The sequence below is a fragment of the Microtus ochrogaster genome, linkage group LG1 (assembly GCF_000317375.1).
Source record: "Microtus ochrogaster isolate Prairie Vole_2 linkage group LG1, MicOch1.0, whole genome shotgun sequence".
Classification (NCBI taxonomy): Eukaryota; Metazoa; Chordata; class Mammalia; order Rodentia; family Cricetidae; genus Microtus; species Microtus ochrogaster.
Window position 1 is genome coordinate 8,932,181 of NC_022027.1, and position 19,182 is coordinate 8,951,362.

Here is a 19,182-nt window from a genome sequence, read left to right on the forward strand (position 1 = left end):
GTGGGGATACAAACACTTGGCTTTGTACACGCCACTGAGCTACACTCCTTGCCATAGGATTACTTAAAAGTAGGTGTGTCGAACCTTCACGAGCAGCTTGCATCTTGGGATAGCTCTGACTATAACTGAGTATGTTTGTAGATGATAACATTATATTGTAATGTCCAGAGATGGACACTCCGCTTTAGCAATCCTTTCTGCTTGCTGTACTTGATAACTTATGAATTGTAGGATGTTCCAGTAGAGCTATGAGCAAGCGTATATTCTTGTTATTGTGTGATGACTAAATGACTATCTTTCATGTTTTGGGGTGAAGCTTCCTAATCTCAAGCAGTATCCTTACATGCGTAATTAGTTCTTACCTGTACATTAGAAGGCAGATCCTCTTTGGAGAGCCCTCCCTAGCTTTCTTTCCTCCTTTTAAACTCTAAGTTTCATCTCAACACAGCATGTCCACTGGGCTCCAGACCACCTATGGCTTTAGTGTCTCTTTAAGGCAGTGGATGTAGAGAATCACAGGTCTAAGCTTGCATGGAAGACAAAGGTGTCTTTGTCTGGATCGGAGCTTCATCGATCGCATTGATGTTCTGCTTTGCCCAGTGCCTTGTTGCTTCATCATGACTGGAAGCAGATATCAAACCACAAATTTCCCAACCTCCTTTGAGAATTTTTTGAACAGTTTAGGTAATCTGCTCTATATTTTCTTGACCATTGTACTCAGATTGTTGATGTTTCTTTTTAGCTTTCTCTGAGAACTCTCCTTGTCAGACACAAAACATGGATTGGAAAGCTATCATTGATAATTATTTCTTATTTTTCAATAACGTTGTGAAGTCCCCAATAACTTCCACAGCCAGGTAAGTTTTAGAATCCAGCTTTCAGGTATTGACTATCAGAAACAAATGTCAATCATAGGTTAGGCATTATTTGATGGCTGTGAGCTCAATTTAAACAGTGATAGAGTGTTTCATATCAGGCATTTAGTGACCATTTATCTATCAATTGTGGGACCACAGGAATAGGATTTTCCTAAACAGCAGCATGAGTTATAATAGAGGACCTAAGAACAAAGCATTTACTTAAGAACAGCCTGACATTGCTTGGCACTTCAACTCGGGGTCCATGATTCCAGTTGTCATAGTTGCAGAAGCTTTGGGGAGGGGCATTCCTTGGAAGGAAGGAAATATGCCTGAATATTTTCTGCTTTGCTATCTCACCCCTTGTTTTGAGATGGTGTTTAGCATAAGGTTTCAGATGCTGTGCCATGTTCGAAGCACTGATGTTTGTGAACTGTGCTGAGGTGGGATGGGACAGGAACCTTACATACAACGGAGGATCTCAGAGTGCGGAGGGGACCAAACTTTCCTGGGAAGGTTGCTAAAGCTGGGAGTGTTGAACCTCGCTCCATCATGCTAAGTCCTATATCTAGGGCTCCGGTTGCGGTGCATTTACAAATTTCACTTGAGGATCTTTCATATATCAAAGTCTGAAAGCCACTCAGCTACATCTCAGACCTAGACCTGGATTTCCTCAAACTGGGGATGCTTTCCTTGTGGGCACAAGAGGAAAGACAACAGGATGATCTCTGCAGAATCAGCCCCTGTTCATTCTGTATCCTGAAAAAAATCACAATTATTAACAGTTTTAGCAAGAGCAAGGAAAGCAGTCTGCATGTGCGCTAAGCACTAGTTTTCATTGTCCATCTGTGAACTCACGGGAGCTGGTGTGGAATTGTGAAAGGAAGAGGCTGGTTAGTGAATTCAGTGGTGATGTAATGGATGAAAATATTAGAGATTAGGGACAACTGTTGCCATGGAAGCCGAGGTCAGCATAAGGACATATGGGCTTTGCTGCTACCATAGGTTAGCGGTGTGGCTTTGTTAATTAAATAAAATCAAAATCTTTTTTTCCTAAGATCAGGGTATTGACATGTACTTCAGCACGCTGTTATAGGGATGACGTCAGACTCTAGCGGGGAGCGTGCCACAGATCCTAATGTGATGGAGACTTGTGGCAGCACTACCCCTGCCTTGGGACTTCTCTGCTCGTTCAATGTGCTCTACCCCTATCTGCCTTCCTCACCTGCCTTATTGCGAAATACCTGATGATGGAGGACAGATTTATTTCAGCTCACGGTGTCAGGGGATTTCAGTCAGTCAGGGCGGGGCGGGCGTCATGGTGAAAGTAGCTGTTCGTGCTGGAAAGAGCGTGGGGCAGCAGATCACACTGCAGCAGGCGAAGTTTCCGCTGCCTCCCACTACTCGATCTGTCTCTGTAGCCCGTGACCCTTCGAAAGAAAAATATGGTAGCAAATTCATCAGGCATAAATGGCAGATTTGTGCCTAACAGTCATACATGTTGATTCACGGGGCAATGTGAGTGCATTCTTTTTGATAAGAGGAAACACAGTTTAGGTTAAGTAGATGCAACCATGTTGGGATTTCTAATGTAATAATGGATGCTCATTTTAGCTTGACATGAAGTGCAAATGTGTTCTCTAGGAAAATGTCTCAGTTTTGATCACTATAAATGATCACTGTCTTAGAAATTTGAGATGTTGAGCTATTTTTTTCTAATAATAAAACAATTCTATCTGTGTTATAGGGTCTTAAATTTCACAAAGCATCTTTTAGTGGAGGACAAGAAGCTGCACACCCTTGAAAATGGACCGATGAACGTTCTTTTGTCATTTGTGGAGTTTTTGGAGGAATTGTTATTATCTGATCCTTCTGGCTCATTCACGGCTCCTGAATTCCATGATCTCACTTTGCTCCCCGAGCTTGTTCTGAATAGAAGTGTTCTGTGGAGAAATCATTTAGAAAGTTTGCAGAGAGACCCACATGATGGTGATGCTCAGAAACTTCTGGAATTTGATAAACTGGTCACTGAGAAAATTCAAAGTCTTAAAGATCATTGGATGAGGAGGGAATCCAAAAATATTTTGAGATTCATAAAATTAATACTTTTTGAAATTAAACCAGAGTTGCGAGAATTCTGGCTCAATGGCATTTCACAAGAAGAAAGAGCTAAATTTGAAATCTCGTCCACACTTGGAAATTTTTCTGTTCCAGAATATGAGAAAATTTTTAGCGAAAGCTTTAATTTCTCCCAATTGTTCCATTCTGATTGGCCCCAATCACCAGCTGTGGATGCAGACTTTATACATTTAAGCCGGATTATAATACATGGTCTCTCTGAATTGAGCTTTCTGACCCAGGAACAAGTCTCAATAGCTCTGGACACCATCTATGTGCTGAAGAATGTGTCTGAGCTTTTCTCCACTCTTTCCGAACATCAAAAGCAAGAACTGGGTAACATTTTGACTCATATAAATGTCTTCAAAGACAGAGATGCAGCTCTCCTTCTCCAGACCTACTCTTCCTTTTATCAATATTTTCATAAATTCTTGAACATTCAGAAAAGAGAGTCCCTGATAATTTATCTTACTCAAATCTTTAGACATATTTTGGATCTCATAAAGCAGTTTAATATCCAAAACATCAGTAAAGCACTTTTGCTTTTATCAGAGACAACAGAGGCTCTCGGGATGATACCTGAAGTATCTCACTGTCAGCAATTGCTTTCAGTTTTAAACTTGTTAGAGCTTCAGGCCCAGTCCCTGCTGTCTACGGAGGGCCGGGCACCGGGAGTGATTCACGCGAGTTTGACAGGCCTCAAGCAGCTGTTTGTGGCAGATGAAGGTTTTCGTGTTTCTCTACTTCAGTATGTCAATCAGTTCTTTAATGATTCAGCAGGGACTCTGCTGCCAAGTGAATGCTTTGTCCTGGAAAACACAGCCATTTCTTCTGTGAATTACTCAGGAAACGAGGGAGCTTCACTCCTCTTCCCATGGACACAATTGTTTTCCAACCTCACAGTAAATGGCAGTGTGATCAGCGAATTCACGGCCGTTCACTGTACCCTTTCATGGATTCGGACATGGACTGAGATCTGGGGAACCCTTTCTCAGATACTGAAACTTGACCTGAATATTTTCACTTCTCTTCATGTTGGTATCATTCAGCTTTTGGATGAGTTGGAAAATGGTGGGAACATTTCTCAAAACTGCAAAGGGATAGTTCCCACTTATCATACTGCTAGACTCATATTAAATTTATTTAAAAACGTAACTCAGGAGAATGGCTTTCATGACTGGGAAGGCCTTCTGGACCTCAGAGATCTTTGGGTAGCATTAGATAATGAATTAGCTGTGGTACAATCACTTAACCTGGCTCAAGCAGAGGGCGCTTTTGTTACCATGGAAACCTCCCTGCGCCAGCTGAAGACATTTCCAATGAAAACAAATGCAAGCAGGGAGTTTTTATCTTCCCTCTTGGATGTTTTCATTGAGTTGAGCAAAGCCTCGGACTATGTGGCTAGAAATACAGACCTGATCAATAACTTTCTCTCCAATGATCTCACAGATCCTGGAGGCAAATTTGCAAGTGGCATCACTGAGCTGAGAGAAACAATATTATTTCTTAGGAATGTATCACAGGATAGAGGTTTATTGTCATGTGCCGATATTTTCCAGAGTGTCACTGAATTGATTTCTGAAAGTAATGTATTACCTGTGAATGCTTCTAAGAAGCCAGCGCATATTCTGGCCATGTTAAGTTCCATATTTTCATCGAAGAATGCAAGTAGCAGCCTGGACGGGTGTTTAGCATGGATAGACGTAATAAACCATTTGTGTATGATGTACAACTCAAGTTCTCTACCTGGCCATCTTCATAGCGCTTTGGGAAGCTTTAAGGATATGGAGAACAAAATGAACTCTGCACTGAAAATTTTAACTTGGGTGCTAAATAGGAAGATACCCATTTGTCCACCGAATGAGTCAAATGTAAATTGTGTGAATATTTACCTGAAAGACGTAACTGAATTTCTAAATATTATAGTTACTCCAGGCTTAGAAAAAGAGGTTGCCAAGTTTGAGACTTTATTAGCGCTCTTCAATAATTCCACCGAGCCGGTAAACATGATCATCACCAACTTAACAGAAGACTTGGAATTTGCCTCCCAGTTCGACTGGAAGCACTTCAGGGACTTACTTCTAGGACCCACAGGAATGTCGGATGGCATTCCTGATCAGTTTCAGGATATTTGGCAGCACAGCATAGCATTGGGGAAGGAAATGCAGAAACTTTTCGAAGGTATCATTCATAGTGTCCTTGGAAGTAGTTCCTCTTCTAGCGCTGAAAGAGTGCTTAGTGTATTCTCCGTCAGTCCAAAGGAAAGAGATATAAGCCACTTGCACAATTCAGTTCGCCGCTTAGCTAATTACGTTGCTCTCAACCTAACTCATTATCTTCAGAATTCATCAGAAGTAGTCCCCCAGGAAATAATGAAAGCTGTGGATCTTGGCATTCAACTGACGCGGGATGTGTTCAACTCCCTAATGCCTGCTGTCCGTTTCAGTATTCCAGAAAATTCAGACCCGGCTCAGGTTTTAAAGAAAGTGGCGTCTCTCATGCATTCTCTCAAGAAGGCAGACACAGAACTCTTGGTAGGCCAGCTGGGCGAAATCAGTGAAAACCTGATGAGTTTCTTTAAGAACCTCAGCAGGACGGGTGTCGACCATTTAGGGGTCAATATGGTTGTCGGCTTAGTGGACAAGCTTGTTGCCAGCTCCCATTCCTGGAGTGTCAACCACCTGCTGCGTCTCTCCCGTCTGCTTCCCCAGGAAGTAGTGACAGCTGTGTTGGATGTGTATTACGCTCTTCCCCATATGGTGGGGCTCCTGCAGAGGGTCACAGACAAAAACATCACAGAAAGCCTCAGGGACATCTATAACTTCACACTTCTTCATGGGATAACCATGTTCAACACCACCAAGGAAGACTTTGCCGATGCGATTAAAACTCTTCTGGACACAGTTGAGTTAGTGTCGGATGAGCCAGCAGTTATTTCCGAGGCTTTAATGTGCCTTCCCAGGGTTTGGTGCTCGAACCACACAACTTCCAGGCTTGAGGAAAGCCCTAAGGTAGAAGGCTGTAATGTCCAGGGGCACATGTCTCCCTCCTTATACCACATGGCGACCAGTATACTGGACCTTCTCCATCTGCCATGGCCGAGTGATTCAGAATGCATAAATGAAAACCCCGGAGAGGAAATAACCAGGAAAGTGGTCTGTGCGATGCATGATTTTGCAGACTGGAATTTGATTCTCTCAGAGCTGTTGGAGATTTTCCATGTTAAAAACGTACTTGGGAAAACCCTGCAGGGACTTTGGCATAAGGTGTTACCTTTCATGTCACCTTCTGGAAACCAAGGTAATGACAGCATCTCAGAACTCTGTCCTAACGGGACAGTAAAGCAAGGTGCTTTGCAAATCATAAAAAACCTAAAACATGCAAATTTTACAAAATTTAAACTGCTTGAAAACATGCTCAACAAGCTAGGCAGCTTAGACAAGATTCTTAACATTACTCAAGGCACAGAGACATCTGCTCAAAATAATGTTTCTTTAAATTTGGGGAGGATCTTCAAATTGATTTCTGCTCTTTGGAGTTTAAGAAATAGTACTCACCATCTGCTCTCACCAATCACAAACTTTCTGAATGCAAATCACACAGACAGGAGCCCAGACTCATCAGGCTTAATAAAAAATGATGAAGCAACTCACAGCTTTGAAGACCTGTGGTTTCACTTCAAACAAAGCACCATGGACCCAAGCGATAACTTCAGTCTAGGACAACTACTTTCTGATATTAACAGAAAGATCCAAGACATAGCTCTTCAAAACACAACTGTGCAACTTCCTCGGCTTCTGGAAATCCTGGATTCATCACCATTGACGATGTCGGAAATTACTGAAGGTTTTCTATTTCTCCTAAAACACTGGCTCCATGAATATGAAAATGAAGATTACTTTCGGTTGGTGCAAAGACTACTCAGTGCCATGGCCAGTGGGAATTCAACTGATGTAACTGTGCTGGCCAGGGATCTTACTACATATTTGGGCTATCTCAAAAACAGTACTGGAGAAGGCGATTTTGATGTCGGCGTCCTCACCCGTATGCTAAATCAGGAGCAGCTAGCTGATTTCTCAACTTTTCAGTCACTTCTGGAAAGCATTGTGATGAATTTAGTTAGTAACTTTGCTGAGCGTTCTCAGGAATCAGCTCTGAATTTCAGCAGCACTGACCTTCACACAAGGGATTTCATTAGTCTCATCTTGAACCACACACAGTCCCAAAATGGTGGGGAAACTGCAGGACAGGCAGAGGGTTTTCTGAAGCAGCTTCTGGAGACACTCTTCTCCTCTTTGCTAAATGGGATGCCTGAGAACAAAATATCACTTCTACTAAAAGACCTGCATAGAGATTTCATGGCTGAGATGAGGTGAGTGCATTTTTGCCCCACACAGTCATCCTGTGTACCTCCCAGCCGGCTCACTTTCTGGAGTAGAGAAATGCCCGTCATAGCTCCTTTACCTAAGTTTGGGACCAAAGGAATGGCCTTTGAAGTGATTTTTGTCACAATGAGTGTTTTATGACTGCGTTAAGGTAACAGTTTCAATTTCCACTTAACCAGTGAATGTTCAAATCTAGTCTCTGTTCATCAGTTGTATATTGTTTCTTTCAATTCAGATTATAAAGACAAGAAATTCTTTTCTGCATAGATTGAAAATTTTATTTTGAATGGATCTACATGCACACATTGGAGGTTTGCTATTTCAATTATGGTATCACCTATCTCATCGCAAATACAAGATGAAATATTTCTTTCCAGTTAACCTAATGTTTGGATCTGGAACCATTTAGATAGTCATATTATCTCCATTCCCAATCTTCTAAAATCTCTCAATGTTACCAGTGAAAGTTCTAGAGAGAAATCCCCATTTATTCTATGTCATATTAGTTGGGAGACACCCAGGGAGCAAGCAGTGCAGCCAACATGCAGCACTGGAGGTTGATTCTGTGGCTTTGGAGACTAGATAAGCACATCCAACCTCCCGGGGACAGGGTGCAGGAAGGGACAAACAGAGCAGCAGGAATGCCCCATGTGTCATGAGCTAAAGTTTGCCATCCAAAGAGGTGGTCAACAAGGGGGGCAATCTGACTAACTAGCTGCTACTGGGGTCTCTAGGGCAGGGGGTCTCGGAGACTCTTACAGAGCCTTCTACCTGACTGGGGCTGTCTTGTTTAAGACAGCTTGTCCTCTGAATATCCTAAAGTTAACTCATTAGGGACTTTAAACACTTGTCCAACAAGCTGGGTGGTGGTAGCAACACGCCTTTAAGCCCAGCACTCAGGAAACAGAGGCAGGAGGGTCTCTGTGAGTTGGAGGCCAGCCTGGTCTATAAGAGCTGGTTCCAGAATAGGCACCAATGTGTATGTCTGGAGGCCAGAAGAGGGCACCAGACCTCATTACAGATGGTTGCGAGCCACCATGTGGTTGCTGGGAATTGAACTCAGGACCTTTGGAACAGCAGGCAATGCTCTTAACCACTGAGCCATCTCTCCAGCCCCGAAAAACCCTGTCTTAAAAAAGAAACAAACAAGCAAAAAACCAAAACAATAAAACTTCAAAAAAAGCTCAAACAGAAAAACCTACCAACCAACTAAACAACCAAATAAAAACAAAACCAATCACTTGTACAAGATCCCCTCTTAGCAAGATGTTAGTTTAGTTTTGGATTCTATGGCTGGGAGGAGTCATGTTTGTATTACAAAATGGTCACTACTTCCCATCTAATGCTTTTAAGGGAATTTCTCCTGTAGTCCACCCAGCTCAGACACTGGGAGGAAAGGGCGTGTTGGGGTTGGTGGTCAGTCAGCCTCGTCAAGGGGACATATCACAGGCATCATAGATCGGCCAAGCAATCTGCCAGTACTTTTAAAATTCGGAACAAGATAAACAGACCTTCCTTTTCAGATGATAACTGATTACACCAAGAACCACTGTCTAGGGAGACTGTTTCTTATTGCCCTATTAATCCCGCACGTACCCCTTCTTTCTCCTAACAAGTCTGCTTCCTATTTTTACCCTTTCAGTGTGTTTGTGGCCTGATCCATTTCTCCGGAGTTGATGACATGAGCATGGATGGGGATGACTGACAAATGCGAGTGTTTCATTTCTCCGGAGTTGATGACATGAGCATGGATGGGGATCACTGACAAATGGGAATGTTTTTGTTTTGTAAACACACATGACGAGAGCTCTGGTGTGGAATGTAGTATATACACAACCTCAGCCTTAAACATCTCAGGCGATCTGGGCTTGATGGTCACTCTGACCGGAGTGTGAGGCTTCCTGTAGCTCCCGTCTCATGCCTGGCACTGTTCGTATGAACCTAGGTCTGTGAACCTGGTGAGACTATGGCAGCATCTCATCCGAGTTTCAAATGTCGTTTTCTTAAAATTGAGAAACTCAGAATGTATTCTTTGGTCCACTAAGATTTTTGTCCTTTGCGAATGGCCTTCTTTTTCTTCTTTAAGTTCTCTTTAGGTTTTGGGGGTTCCCACAGTTTGTCTGTGATAATTGTTGACAATTTTTTTATATTCTTGATACTAGTTATTTATTAGTTAAATGATATATATATTTTAATTATCTAATTGTTTCCTCTTCTTTATGGCTTTTATTGTTAGAAGAGCATTATAAAATTTAATGTAGCCAATTTATCAATATTTTCCTTATTTGTAAGGCTTAATAACCTTATTTTAGAAGTAAATGCAGAACCATTTTATAGTCTTTCTAGATCTCTTTTCCAAAAGCAAAAAGCAAGACTTTTCAGATTGTTGAGTTCAAAGAATAGTCACAATAGTGCTTATGGAATGTTTTTCCTGCTTTCACTATTTGAGAGCAAGGTGTCAGGCTTCTTCTGGAGCTATTTTAGAGTCTTAACTCTTCACTCAATATCAGCAGTCTATGGTACTATTGTAAAACAAATAAAATAATGACATCATTATTTTTCAATCTTTCCATTACTGATTTACAAAATATGAAATTAAAAATACATATATTTTCAGTTTTGTCCCCAGAGATAAAATTCTTGAAATTCTGAAACTGGATCCATTCCTTACCTGGTTGAATGAGGACACATTGATGAACATTGTCTCAAGTTTCAGGACCCTGTATCATCTGATTAAGAACTCATTTTCATTCAACAACAGAGAACTCTCTGCAGTTCTGAAAGGTTCATCTCACACCCATCCAAGGGAGCCTGTGGTGAATGCTGACACTGAAGACCACTTGGACTTCTTTAGCATAGTGACTCAGTTTCTCTCCCAGGTTAAAAATTCTGTGGGCCTCTCCAAACTCAACCAAAATCTCAGGTCTGTTCTCCGCCTCGTGAGAGAAAGTTCTGTAGAAATGGCTAATATCAAGGACATTCTCTTCCATTCACCTGCTCTGACCTGCCACTCCTCCTCCCCCATGCCCCAGCACACTGCACTTGCTAAGCTAACTGAGTTGTTTTCTGTTGTAAATAGTTCATTCGCTCTAAGAAACAGAGAAACGCTGGAATCAACTCTGAGGTTATTTGGTGCCATTTCCCGAGTGGGTGCGGAAAGTCATGTCTTAGAGCAGGCTTTGGAAATTTCTAGAACTCTGGCCATGCTGGTGAATAGCACTGCTGAACTGGGTGGTCTTGCCTCATCAGTGGACTCCATGGTGAGACTTCTCAATCTAGCCACAAAGGTTTCGAGAAAGATGGCTACAATATTGGGAGAGCTGTCCATATCTAGTACAGAGGACTCCTGGAAAATCCTTGATACTTTGTATTCCATCGTGCTACAAAGTTCTCAAGATCATGTGAAGCAAATAATGTCTTCGGAAAAAGTAGCTCCTTTTATATTTGAGAAGGGGAAGGCTTTGTTGACGCCATTTCTTGACTTGAGCTTCGCGATGATTGGAGTCACCCCTAATATGTCCCAGGACCCTGATGTTCTCAGCATGTCATCTAGCGGCATCCTTTCATATGTCAACCAATCCAAAGACTTTTCTGAGATTGGGGAAGAAATGGCTGAAAATTTAATTTCTACAAAACTCAGTTTGAGAGACTTGGAGCATCTTGTGGTGGTGATTAAAAACAGGACTCAAAATGTTTCTACGGATGCTGCTAACTTGTGGGAAGAGAGTCTAGATTGCTTAGTTCCTATAAGTAACATTACAAACCAAATGGACTTCCTGAAGCTTTATGAGCTTCATTCTACCCGTCATCCTCAGGCCCTGAGGCAGGAGAGAAGTCAGGAAGTAATCCTTTCTTTAGATAGAGTGTTAACAGAGAACAGCACAGAAAGAGAGACTTTCTTGAAAATGGTGATTGATCTCACTTTACAAGCTCTTTCAAATGGCTTAAAGGAAGATAACTGGGATATTTTTAATCTTCTGTTGACATTTGCCCAGCACCCAAATGACCTTTTAAAAACCATAGAGTCAGTTGTAGAGGCCTCCAGTGGGATTCAAAGTGACTCTGGAGATGAGTTAAGCCAAGATTTATTTTCCAATTTGTCATTGATTCAGAACGCCACTCGCTATCAGCTTGCAAAAGAAGTCCTGATTGGTCTCAGCAGAATAGTCCCCTCAAGAGAAGGGCTGCCCCCAAACAACGCTCAGTGGGCACATTTCACACGCACTTTGTTTTACTCAGATGGCAACAGGTTTCCTAAGTCAGCTACTGGTCAGAATGTTACATCAGCAAAGAATGGAGGGACCAAAGAAGAAACGATATCAATTTCCCACGGCTACGAATCAATGTCATACTTCCAGAAATTCCTGAAGGCATTATTTGCAGTGATTGAACACTGGCAGAGAGTCCCACAAGCCCATCAAAGGTATTCTAATTCCCTATTTTACTTAATTTATTTCTAATTGTAGAAATCAAGAAGGATTCACATCAAACCAGAGTAAGCAGATTTTCTCAACTTCAACTTCCATCACACTCTGAAGCCAGCATCCATCCACACAGAATGGTCCAAGTCAACAATTTCTTGCCCCATTTACCTCATTATTTGGCATCTAAGTATGATTTGGATTCTTTTTTTTTAAAAAAAAAATTTCGAAAGCAAAAGCTTTGTCCTGGATCCAGTTGTTTTGGGACTGGATATGTGCATAGCATTTGGGAGGCTAGATTGACCAGTGCATTTATGCATGTATCACAGTTTCTGCTGTATGCCTCACTAATATGTATAGTCATCACATGCCCATAAAATAACATAATGAATTGGAAAACAGTGATGAGTCAGGTGTGGCAGCACACACCTATAATCACAGCAGCCCTGGGTACCACTATTGGGCATGTAGTCATGAAGGTGAACCATCCAGTTCAATCCCAAGATGGTGCTTGCATTTGTAACTAACCATAGGATAAAAATAGGTAGCTAAGGACTCCTGACCTCCTGAAACTCAGCTCTAAATCATAATTTACCTCTAACCTTCCCATTCCCAAATTCTATATCAACAGACTGGTATCAAACTCATAATCCTGCCCCAGCCTCCAAAGTGCTAGGATCACAGGTGTGTGTTGCCAGTCCCTGCTGGAAACTTGTTCTTCAGAGTTCCAGAGTCACCAAATACAGTTCTGGCATTAGCTTGTTGCTTTGGGCTGGAGGGTTTGTGCCTTTAGGATCCCAGGGTGCTGCCGCTGCATCAGCTGTGACTCCTGGATGTGGCAAGGCTGGCTGTCCTGTGATCCTTGCCTGTTTACTTTTCTCTTAGCTTCACGTGGCAACTTAGAGATGTCACATAAATATTTTCTCATTTACCACCGGACAGGCTGACCTACTTCCTGTCAGTTTCTTTGCCACAGAACTGTACTCTGAACATGATCTTTTTTTATGGCTTGGAAAGATATCCTTACTTGGTGGAACAGATGTCTCATTATTTCAAATTTTAAATGCTGACTTCCAAAGCCTCCTGTTTTATCTCCTCATTGTCTTTGATCCTTAAACTATGGTGCTTGAGTGTAGTGTTCTGCTTGGGATTTGCCTCCAAACTGGAGGCAATCCTGGCCACTCCGTTCTCTAATCTCAGCTTTCACCTGAGATTTTCAGTTCTCCACAGATAAAACTCCCACCACACATCTATATACCTTCCTTTTTCTTTCTTCCTCCCCCTCATTTTTACACAGGCTTTTGCTACACAGCCCCCATCTTGCTAGCCTTGATCTTGAGAGCCAGTCTTCTGAGTGCTGAGATTGTAGGCATGCACCTCAACATACATATGACCCCTCATGTTTAAAAATTACTATTTTAATTTTGGTTGAGCTATATTTATGGGGAACAAAGTAATGCTTTGATACATGTATTACGTATAAACAATCACAATCTAGAGTTCAAACATTGAAACATAGTTTCTCTAGCTATTTGGAGATTTAAAAGGTGTTACCATTAACTGTATCCATCTCACTGTGCTATAGAACACAGCACTGTTTGCTCCTAACTGGGACTCTCTCCCCTCCCTAATCACTGTAGCCTATAGAAGGCTCTGTTCTTCTCTCAGCTTCTATGACATCAACTTTTTTTAGGTTCCACATGAATGATGACATATGATCTATGTTGTTTTGTCCCTGACTCATTTCACTTAACACTACCACCTCAATCGGCTACGCTGTTACTAAGAGCAGGCTTTGTCCTTTCAATGGCTGTCATCATATTCTTACCCCTTCAGTGTCCAACTCTTGCATCTCAAGAGAATGGAGCAAGAAGAGAAAGCAGACATCAAGTTTATAAGGAGCAGTCATCAAACTGCCGTAGAAAGCAGAAAGGTTTCTAGAGGTCCAGCCTAGTGGCCTGCATGACTCTTTTGTTTGTGCAAAATAAACACAGAGTGAGGAGACAGTTCTTACACATGACTTAACTTTCTATGCAGCAGCCATGCTCAGAGGTTACACATCTATCCGTTAACACCATGATCTGTTTTCCCTAAGTGTTTTTGAGATGTGTCAAGTTTTCCGGCAGCTGGAGAAGCCCTCGGAAGCTGTGGAGATGCTGCACAGAGTGGAGAGGATGGCTCTGCGTGTGCTCATCATCTTTGCAGGTGGGATGCTTATGTAAGAAGCACTTCTAATTGCCCTTTCCCAGTTAGCACAGCTTGACTGTCAGAGAGATGCATAGCTCGACTCCGAGTTTCTTTTAAAACAAAGCATAGGTTTCTTAGCCTAGCGATTAGGTCCATGGAGGTCTGGCTCACCCTTCCCAACCTCAGTGGCCCTGCTGTAGCCAGGCTGCATAGCCCTTCCAAACCTACACTTGCCTTTCTGGTCCTCAGCTTCCCAAATGCTGGGATCACAGTTTTATAACATGAAATTCAGCCTGTGTGTACTGTTGTGAACATGCTTTCCCTGACTGTAAAGGCTGTGTAAATAGAACCTGAAATGCTGGTCAGGTTCTTTTATTGAATGAGTGAGTGCCTGAATAGAAGCCAGGAGCCCCCAGACACTCGTGTTGCCTGTCATGGAACTCCTAAGTGTGCAAGCTGTTTGTGTGGGGTGTTGTTGTCCCCGATCCTCCTAAGCATTCAGTCTTTGTGGTAATACTTAGCTTAAGCAACACTGGAAGGGACTTCTGCATACTCTGGGCTCTTATTTGGTGCAAGTGAACAGGCTGTGGGGTTGGGGAGGACATCCCAAAGGGGAGTCTAGTTTGCCCTAGAAGGGGAATAAGAATACACGCAGAAGTCTCTCATCAGAGAGGAAGGGTCACTAGCCTCAGAGAGGATTCGCTGGCCTGTGTAAGTGGCCTTGGCTGGGATCCAGATGTGTGGAAGAGCATCTGTCTGCAAGTGTAAGGAGGAAGAAGTGAGACTCAGGCAGGAACTAGCAAACTCATAAAGCAATGTGATTGTTAATACTGATCAGTGGTGTTGGCTGGAGGAGGGTATTGTGGGTGAGGATGGAGGGTAGACCATGGGGAATAAACCCAAGCGGGGGCGTGCCAGCTGAAGGGATGTGTCTGTGTGCTAACTGACATGACACCTAGATTCTGGAAGAATCTTGACCTAGGCATGGTAGATATTCAACTGGTGTTTACAAAAGGGCTGAGTGGATTGTTGAGTGAGTCCAGGCTGTGGGATGGGCACACTGGGGCCTGCCTTCTTCACTTGTAAGTGAAGATAACACAGCTCTATGTGCCAGAAGGCATTGCTGGGCAGTGGAGCTGGAAGTTTCTCTCCCGCTCGCCAGTTCCTGAATAGGCACTCAGAGGCTTAATATTAATTACTCAGGCTTATTATTAACTGGCTCTTACAACTTAAACTAACCCATTTCTGTTATTCTATGTATTGCCACGTGGCCATGGTATTACCTCACATCTTGCTTCTCTGGAGCCTGCTGGAGTCTCCCTGACTCTGCCTTTTCCCCCTGTATCTTTGCTTAGATTCCCTACCTGCCTTTTCTGTCTCAAATCAGCTTCTTTATTAACCAGTGGTAATAAAAAATGTATTTATAGCATACAGAAGGGCATCTCACATCAGAGCAGAGTGTCTTTGGGCACAGAATTAAACTTGACTTTGCTCAGTGCCATTATGGCCACTGGTCTACTGGAAGGGGAGAGAACTTGATATCAGATAGACTGGAGTTCAGGGCTTCATGCTAGTTGACGAACACAGGGCATACAGAAGGATTTCTTTGAGCCTCAAAGAGGGTGAAATAATTTCTGTTTCAAAGAACAGTTGAGAAGACTAAATAGGAGGAGAGTGTAAACCCGTGATCTCCCTGGGGCCTTTCTGGGGACATGCATGTGGTGCCCACATTCTGGCTCTCTTTCCCTGGTTCTAGCACAGGCTGAGGCTGGGGCTCCCTGCCTGCCATGGGAAAGGCAGCTAGTTCTGGTCTACTTCCTGCCCTCCTCATAGTAAGAATGTTTCTTTGAACCCAGGAATTGGCTAACCCTTTGGATTGAAAGATAAAAAAGTGAGGAACAGGGGGCCAAAGTGAACACAGATGATGCACCCGAAGCCTGAAGACTGTTGTGCAGGGGAGACCTACATTTCCATTTCCAGCTGGAGATGTCTATAAACATAGACGGTATTGCCAAACACCAAGTATTACATGTAGAATCACACAGCGTGGTGCTCAATAAAATCTCACCATGCAGAGACATGCTTGGGGATATTAAATCAAATCTCTCTCTGCTTCTTTCTCTGGCGTATAAAATTCAGCCATGTTTGAAGACGCAATTATTTTGACATTTCACAGTTGGGTAAAGTAATGAATTTGCAATGAATGGAAACACTTACTGGTACCTGGATTTTCATGTGTTTTGCCATTCTGCATCAGAGATGCTAAATTAATATAACACAGGAAGTGATGTTAGAAGTTAATTTTTAGTTTTTATGTTCCACTCGGTCGTGTCTGTTGTTTAAAGAGCTGCCTCACTTTCCTTACTAGGGCAGACCCTGTTCTGGAGAGTAGGAGGTTGGGCAGAACCGGGAGGCTCTCATCAGGGGAAGTATGAGGGCAATGGACCTGGACAGGCAGCTAGATCTTCTGTCACACAAGGAGTTGAGCTGTTGGAGTTGTTAATGTCATTGTTGCCACAGATGTAAGTTCAACATCATTTTTCTGTTCCTTCTGGTGTTAAATATGACAGTGGTGATCATGCCAGAGCCTGCTAAGTTCATGGAGGAGGAAAAAAAATTGTCACTGGGCATCCATTTTATTGTCCTCATACCACAAATTAGTGAACTTAGGAACAGAGAGCCTGAGTCATGCTTGGAAAGAGGGGTTCAAGGTCAGGGATGGAGAGGGCTGAGTGCGCTGAGTACGTGCTGTGTAAGCATGAGGGCCTGCGTTTAGATCTCCAGCACTTATGTGAAAGTTGACTGTGGCTCTGGGTGCTTGTAATCTTAGTGCTGGGAAGGGGGCAGGAACAGGTGGATCTCCAGAGCTTGCTGAGAGTAACTCTGGTCAGTTAGCCCTACATTCAGTGAAAGCTTTTATCTTAGAACAAAAAGATGGAAAAGAGTTGGAAAAAGACACCTAATCTCCACCTGGCCTCCATGTGCACCAGCATACACAGGAATGAACACACACACACACACACACACACACACACACACACACACACACACACGGACATGCACCTTTCCAGCTGAAGAGATGGGTGGGGACAATAGGGCTTGGGGAACAATGTGGAGATCTAGCGAGGGCTGGCAGACCTGGAAAGCCAGGGAAGATCTCTAATGTGTCTTCAAGGTCAGAAGAGGTGCCTGCTCAGGTAGAAGGGATTGGAGCAAAGCTTTGAAGAAGCAAAGGGGGGTGGAGGAAGAGGGCATCCTAGAGGGCAGAGGATACAGGTAAGAGCTGAGCTGTTGCTCGTGCCAAGACTGCTAGATAGTCTTGTGGAGAGGCCTGGAGGGTCTGCTGCACAATGGGGACAGAGAGAGGACAGAGAGCTGACCAGAAGCCTGGTACCCCTCCTTATAAGCGCATCATTGTGATCTGACTAGGAAGAAGTGCAGGGCAAGGTCACCCTTTCCTCCCCCTCCCTCTTTTTATTTTCTTTCTTTGTTGGGGAGACAATGTCTCCCTATGTGGTTGAGGATGGCAGTAAATTCAGGATCCTCCTGCCTCAGCCTCCTAGATGCTAGCATTGCAGTAGAGTACCTTCATGCTAGGATAAGGTGGAGCCTATTTGGTTTGGATGTGTTCTCTTAGTATACTGCCCAAACTAAGACATTTAAAAGAATTTATTTATCATTAAGAACTCTTACTATTTGAAAGTTAACAAGTTTAGTTATTCATAAAAATCATACTTTGGTTTCTATAGTGACCCAGCATCTAGAAGGTACTTAGTCATGTGCTAAATGCCAAGCGTATCTGAAAGCAAAGGTGAGACTCTGACCCTGGGAGAGTGTGCAGTAAGCTGAACTTACAGGGCCCTGGACAGCCAGAGAAGGGAAGGGCAGGGCAGGGCAGGGTGGGGAAGGGAAGGGAAAGGTGAGGCTGAGTTTGGAGAGATAGCTAGTTAGAGAGGAGACAGAAATCTCCTGCAGAAGACATGGGGAGGGGATAGGGGCATGAGGAACTTGGATTATGAGTGTTCGGGAGGTAGAGGTGGTCAGTAGCTGGAGAAAAACATGGGGAACAGCAAGGAACTTTCCAGATTTCTGTAATTGACCGGCTCTTTTTGAACTCAAGGTAGATGATATGGCAGGGGTAGTTGGCATATGGCTAGTACCTGCCGGGAGTCTGCTAATCTCCAGGGTGTGACCAGGTTGGGTGCTGTACAGAGACCCAAAATCTATTAGGAACTAGAGTGGAGGTGTGGAGACCAAGGCGAGGGAATGCCAAGGACGTTTCCAGATACGACTGGAGAGGGGTGGAGGATGGGGAAATGGACACATGCAACTCATGCTCCCACAAGAGCATTCCGGGAATGAAAGAGTGGAATGATTATAACCATGCTAGGACAATGGGCAAGAGGTCTGTGCAAACCATAGTCAATGGGTATCCTTCCCAGAGAGTGTGAGAAGGGCCGGTGAATGGGAACGCCTCTTACAGGGGCACAGGAAAAGAGGCTGTGCTGGGGAGGCAGAAGCTGCAAATGATTTCTATTCAATTAATTTAGCCCAGACAGATCTTTATTTACATTTCAGACTGAAACAGCATAGTATTAATACATAAAGAGGATATAATATTTGTACATAATGGTATGAAATTTAGCCTTTTGAAGAATGGGTTTCTGTCATTTGCACCAACATGGATGGGCCTGCTAGACATTGTGTTAAGTGAAGAAGCCGGACACCGAAAGCTTCACATTGCAAAGTCTTATGTGTAAAAGCTGAAACATTGATTTAGTGAAATGGGCAGTAAAATGGTGGGGACCAGAGGTTCCAGAGCTAGGGTGTCTGTCAGGGACAGAGATGCAATTGGATATAAGGAACAAATTATGATATTTTACAACCTAGTGGAGTAACTATGTTTCTACTACTGGTTTATTCCGGGAGGCTACTACAGCCAGTTGGGTGTTTCAGAACAGCTACGTGAGAAGTCTCTGAATGCTCTCAGCACTAAGAAACACTAAATACCTGAAGTAATAGCTAGTAATGTCTTAGTTACTTTTCTTTTTTAAAAATATTTATTTATTTATTTATTTATTTATTTATTTATTTATTTATTTATTATGTATACATTATTCTGTGTGTATGCCTGCAGGCCATAAGAGGACACCAGACTTCATTACAGATGGTTGTGAGCCACCATGTGGTTGCTGGGAATTGAACTCAGGACCT

At 43.1% G+C, this 19,182-nt stretch overlaps 1 protein-coding gene across 1 annotated transcript in view; it reads left to right on the forward strand.

The window, feature by feature from the left end:
- The window catches only part of Abca13 (ATP binding cassette subfamily A member 13), a 397,315-nt gene that overhangs the window by 74,458 nt on the left and 303,675 nt on the right, over positions 1-19,182 (forward strand). The window contains exons 16-19 of the mRNA XM_013350751.1: positions 743-857; positions 2,605-7,347; positions 9,978-11,783; positions 13,877-13,986. Of these exons, the coding sequence (XP_013206205.1) occupies positions 743-857; positions 2,605-7,347; positions 9,978-11,783; positions 13,877-13,986 (6,774 nt within the window). The remainder of the gene's footprint in view (positions 1-742; positions 858-2,604; positions 7,348-9,977; positions 11,784-13,876; positions 13,987-19,182) is intronic.